Genomic DNA, 6,000 nt, shown 5'->3' with positions numbered 1-6,000 from the left:
TACCTTGAAATCTGGCCCTGGTTACTGTGGGCAGGATTGGAGCAGTAGAGAGTGCAATAATTCCGTATCCCCGCCAGGAACTTGCTGGCAGAATCCCCCTTGAGATCCTCTATCTTCTGGGTCTCGTGGCTCTTCTGCTTCAAGTACCACTGGTGGGCCTCGTAGCACCTCTCACAGAGGAACTCCTTGCACTCGGAGCACCAGAACACGGCTTCCACTTTGCAGCGAGAGCACATCAGTTCCTTGCCGGCCGCTATCTGCTGGTACGTGTTCAGGTCGGCCTGCAGGTGCGTGAAGAGGAGGTTGTCTTGGAAGCGGGGGACGGAAACCGTGCAAACCGGGCAGTGGCCGACGGGCTTGGATTCGGCGAAGCATTCGTGGCAGACGGTGTGAAGGCAGCCGAGGAGTTTGGGGCCCTGCAGTTGTTGCTGGCATTTCTCACACAAAAGAAACCGGAATTCTTCCTCTGTTCCCTGCAGGAAAAAGGGAGGAACAGAAGAGAGTTAGCCTCATCCAAAGCTTATGGCTGGAAAACAAATAGTACCCAGTTATACAGGATGGGAATTTTCCCGTTGTTTTAATATTCGGGGGGGGGGGGGCTTGTAGAAAATGCTCCAGCCCATGTGCCACTACACTCCCACGCACGCCAGCTGGGTGACCTTGGGCTAGTCACAGCTTCTCGGAGCTCTCTCAGCCCCACCCACCTCACAGGGTGTTTGTTGTGAGGGGGGAAGGGCAAGGAGATTGTCAGCCCCTTTGAGTCTCCTGCAGGAGAGAAAGGGGGGATAGAAATCCAAACTCTTCTTCTTTATCTTCTGTTGTCAAGGCTGTTATGCTGCAAATCAATCGTGATAGGTGGAAAACAAAACACACTGCGTGCGCATGGTGTCTTAGCAAAGGAGGAGGAGGAGGAGGTGCCTTACCGGAGGAGGAGGAGGAGGAGGAGGAGGAGGAGGAGGAGGAGGAGGAGGAGCTTGGATTCATATCCCCCCTTTCTCTCCTGTAAGAAGACTCAAAGGGGCTTACAATCTCCTTTCCCTTACAATAAAAGCCCTGTGAGGTAGGTGGGACTGAGAAAGCTCCGAAGAACTGTGACTAGCCCAAGGTCACCCAGCTGGCATGTGTTGGGAGTAGACAAGCCAATCTGGTTCAGCAGATAAGCCTCCACAGCTCAAGTGGCAGAGCAGGGAATCAAACCCGGGTCCTCCAGATTAGAGCGCACCTGCTCTTAACCACTACGCCACCCTGGTTGGGGATCACTTGACTCTGGAAAGGGAACTCTGTTTACATTTTGCTAACACTATTTAAATGGTTTCTTTCAAGCCAGCAGGGCGTAGCGGTTAAAGTGTGAGACCAGGATCTTAAGAAACTGAGGTTTGAATCCTCACAGGAAGCTGGCTGGGGGACCGTGGGCCAGTCGCACGCTCTCAGTCCCGCCTACCTCACAGGTTGTTGAGAGGATAAAATGAAGGAGTGGGCCACTGCGAGTAGCAGAGAGCTGGACTAGATGGACTCTGGTCTGATCCAGCTGGCTTGTTCTTATGTTCTTATGAATATCAGCTGCTTCGGGCCCCCATTGGCAAGAAAGGAGGGAACAAATGAATGAATGAATGAATGAATGAATGAATGAATGAATGAATGAATGAATGAATGAATGAATGAATAAATAAATAAAAACTACTGAGCATCTATTTGCTTCCTTTGCAGAGAACTGCACAAGGTAGCCTACAAACAAATAAATGTGCAGTTCAGTGGTTAGAGCTCAGTCCAAGATCTGGAAGGCCCAGGCACGAGTTCCCGTTCCACCATGGAAGTTTGCTGAGTGACCCTGAGCCAGTCACAACCTCGCAGGCTAAACTGTGGTACATTTTTATTCGGCCCTCGCTCCAACATCCTGCCTCCCCCATTTTATCCTTCCAAGAATCCTGTTTTACCCCAGGGTTTTCTGCAGCAGATATGTGCCGTGCGCGTGACATGCCCAGGAAATGTAATTCACACGGGGTTCCAGCTCAACCTATTACTGACGCATCCGGCGCAGAAAGACCCGGATCTAGTTTCATGCGGTTTCAACATGCCCTGCACCTAGAAAGCACGGGAGGCGAGTGGAGGAGGAGGAGTTTGGATTTATATCCCCCCTTTTTCTCCTGCAGGAGACTCAAAGGGGCTGACAATCTCCTTGCCCTTCCCCCCTCACAACAAACACCCTGTGAGGTGGGTGGGGCTGAGAGAGCTCCGAGAAGCTGTGACTAGCCCAAGGTCACCCAGCTGGCGTGTGTGGGAGTGCACAGGCTAATCTGAATTCTCCAGATAAGCCTCCACAGCTTAGGCGGCAGAGCTGGGAATCAAACCCGGTTCCTCCAGATTAGATACACGAGCTCTTAACCTCCTACGCCACTGCTGAGTGAGCTAAAGAGTTACCCACCCCCCAGTAGGGCTTTTCCCTTATGAAACTTCTAGTTCAAAATGGGGGTTTCAGCTCAGCCCAGTTAGATGCCAGACTAGCGCAGTGATGGCGAACCTTTTCGAGACCGAGTGCCCAAATTGCAACCGAAAACCCACTTATTTATCGCAAAGTGCCAACACGGCAATTTGTAGTAGTGCACTGCCGACCCAGCAGCGCCGTGGTAGAACGTTAAGGAATACTTGGACCAGCGGCCTTGCCGGTCGCCTCGCACCACTCCTCATCCCCATGAGTCGGGTCATGAACTGTCTGGCTCAATCACCGGGCGCAGGGACAATGGTCTCACCCCCAGGTGAGGATTAGGCTCAGACGCGTACGCTCCTCTCCGCACGTAGCCAGATGAGATCATACATCACATGATGATCTCCCGACCTCCAGCCTCCGTTCTCCGGAACTCCCCGGTCCTCCCTCCTACCGCCCCGATAGAGAGTAACAATAAAAGGTGCCAGGAACGGCAGGCCGGAGACTTCGCTAGGAACGGACCTCGGTCTCCCGCTGCTGGCGATCTCCACCAGATGTTATCTCAGCGTCTCGTCTTTCGTTCTTACGCTGACCGCATGGAGTGCGACTACAAGCTGGTGCAACCGGGGAATCCTCGAGACCTCCACCCTGCTCACCGTGCGCTGGGGAAGGGCAGCGATACAGTCCGCTGGATGTCGAGGCATCCAGGGACCACCGTTCGGTATCGCCTGTCCTCTGAATCGGCGCATCAGAGACCACCAGCGTCCTAGGACATCTCTCGTCAGGCGGGTGCGGTGAGTATGGGAGCTTGCAAAAGCCAGGGCTATGACAAGCACGTTAGCGAACTGGCGGTTAGCGAAATGCGGCAGGGTCCGTAAAGAGGAGGGAGGAGCTGCGCCAAAATTGGTTGAGGAGATTGAAGCTCAGTGTCCATGGTACCCAGAGGGGACATTGAATCTTAAGGACTGGGAAAACGCCGGTACTCGCCAGAGCCTCGTGGCGCCCGATAATGCAAGCTGCTACTGGCCGATGGAGACAATGTTTTGTAAGCCATCAGCCTGCAGACCCTCGGCTCCCTTGCTGTAGGCAGCCCTCCTTCGATCTTTCACCTTCGAGTTTCAGCGAATTTTTCTCTATCCCACTAAATTGGGCCTGTCCTCCTTCTGCCCCGGCTCCTTCGCAATTCAAACTCTCAGCGGCTCAGCGCCCTGCTCCGCCTTCATTTTCCGAAGCCACTGCACCTCCGTCCAAGCGCCCGCGTAGCCAAGCGCGGGTTTCAAAACTCTCGCAGAGCGTATTAGCGCGATCTGCGAAGAAAACCCTGGCGAGGAAGAGGCCCGATGCGAATTCTTGCATTGCGTCCACTTCACAGATACTGAGGGGAGGGTGGCGATCATTACCGGCGGAGTTGTCGGTACCAGCCCCCCTTTGAACTATAACATCCTCACTGAGCTCCGCCAAAGCAATGGGAGGACTAGCCTCGTAGGGCATGCTGGAAGGCCATCGCCAGGGAACCACCTAATGGTTCCAGGCGACTGGAAGACCACCTTCGCATGCTCCTGAGCCCTGCACGGGTGGTCTGGGAAAGTGAGTTCCGCCAACAGTGCTCTTCAACAGAGCAGCAGCCACCTCTGGCGGCCTACACCGCCCAGCGCCCGCTTTGCTTAAACCGTCTTTCGCCAGCTAGCGATCAGATTGTCCTGCCTGAGGCGCATACGGTGCGCCTCTGAGTGTATAAGGCGTTGTTGAGGTTACTTGCCGGCCAATAGCCAGAGTTTCTCCTCCATCCGGCCAAAAACCCCAAGAGCCCTATGCGATTTTGTGAACAGGCTCCAGGAAGCTCAAGAGGCAGGTAGATGGCGAGGCCCAAAGCGAGGCTCCTCATGCGCCTACCATAAAGAGAGCGCCTCGCGGAGTGCAGGGCAATCCGCGGGCCTGGGCAAAAATCCTGAACTGGCGACATGCTTAAAGGCTTGCCAGGACGCCGAGGATCCTCAGCCCACCAAGCTGGCCTCACCGCGCACTCTCCTCCGGCGGGGGAGGCAGCCCCAGGATGACTGCTTTAACTTTCGCGGCAGACCCGGTTTCGAAGAGGAGTGTAGGCAGCCGATGAGGGCCTACAACCCGATGGAGGAGGGTCCTCCCAGAGGAAAAGGCCACCTAAAACCCGGTGCCAGCTGCCAGAAAGGCTTCCACTGGAGAAAGCGACTGCCGTCGAGGAAACTCCCGCTTGATACAACCCAGGACCAAGGAGGTACTGAAGCGGACCCAAACACCGAGCCCTGCCAAACCACCCCTCTCGTGGCATCGGCTGCATGCACCCAGCCCATCTCCTTTAAACAGTTTACGAGGTTCTTGTGCGCCCCAGCCAACCCGATGCAGCCTCCCTACCGGGACTATTGGGCTGGAGTGCTGCCAAAGACCTCTGCCGCTGAACGGGACTGTTCGCCGTCCCGAGGTGATCGACTCCGCGCAAGGACCCATCCATCTCAAGTCTGGACAAACATCCCACAGGAGTTGCCTGCGAGCCAGCTGCTCAGCTGATTCTCTTGCCCCATCGCAGCCAGCTGCCCGACCCAATAAAGGCTTCTGAGCTGGCAGCCAACATGAAGGCAGCCTACACCACCGTCGCCGGTGGAGGCGTAATGGGAGCTCCATACATACCTGGGCGCCGCCATAGAAGGATGCTGGATTTCAAGGAGCCTGGTGGACACGGCTGATGTTACCGTCATCAGGGCAGCCCGGTGGCCCGACCAGTGGCCCGACCGAGGCTTACCAGCATCTGGGGTGGGGAGACAAACCCGGCGAGGCCGGGCGTCCGCCCGCTCGCGGTCAACAGCCCAGCAGGAGACTCCGGCGGCAGCTCACAGTCCGCCCATCATTTTAGACATCCATGTCAATCTCTGGGAAGGACCTCTTAAGGTCAGGTTAAGCGACTCTGGTCTGGGACGGGTAAAGCAGTAACAGATCACTGATCCCTATAGGTGCCTTCAAAGACTACTTGCTAACTTCCGTGAAACTGTCTCCCTCTCCCTTCACTCTTCTCTTTCTGTTTTCGACCAGTAGGCGGGAGGGCCAATTATTTGACTGGCCCCTCCTGGATTAAAATCTGGGCCCGTCCTGGTACGCGAGTACTGCCAGGACAGGCCCCAACTTAAGGAGTTGCTGCAAACACAGATCCACTCATGATTTGGGTGGGTGGTGTTTTACCTTGCCTTCGGCCCTTAAGAGGCGGTCGGCGGACTGACAATTCCCAAGATAATTCGATCAAAAATTTTAGCACCATCCAGCTTCCTGCATTAGCCACCAAAGGTCCGCGGTAAAAGTGCAACTCCCTTACGAAACCCCCTCCTTTTCCTTTGTGTGTCTTGAAATTGCCTCTAATAAAACCTGATTGCTTCATTCCCGGATGCACCCATCCCCAAAAGGTGCTTCAAAGCCCCTTTGTGTTGCTGATTAAGCATGCATACCCACAATCCCCAGGACCCGCCTGTTCCCTCTCCCTCAGAACCGGACCCACCATGGCAGCCAGCACCCTAGTGATGGCCGGCTCTGAAGCCAATTCCCACCAGGGTAAG

General features: G+C 55.2%; 1 protein-coding gene across 1 annotated transcript in view; it reads right to left on the bottom strand.

The window, feature by feature from the left end:
• Window positions 1-6,000, bottom strand: part of PML (PML nuclear body scaffold) — a 19,083-nt gene that overhangs the window by 6,415 nt on the left and 6,668 nt on the right. The window contains exon 2 of the mRNA XM_048519733.1: window positions 4-473. Within this exon, the coding sequence (XP_048375690.1) occupies window positions 4-473 (470 nt within the window). The remainder of the gene's footprint in view (window positions 1-3; window positions 474-6,000) is intronic.

The sequence above is a fragment of the Sphaerodactylus townsendi genome, linkage group LG17 (genome assembly GCF_021028975.2).
Source record: "Sphaerodactylus townsendi isolate TG3544 linkage group LG17, MPM_Stown_v2.3, whole genome shotgun sequence".
Classification (NCBI taxonomy): Eukaryota; Metazoa; Chordata; class Lepidosauria; order Squamata; family Sphaerodactylidae; genus Sphaerodactylus; species Sphaerodactylus townsendi.
The sequence above is the reverse complement of the archived record's forward strand: the minus strand, read 5'-3'. Positions and strand labels throughout refer to the sequence as shown.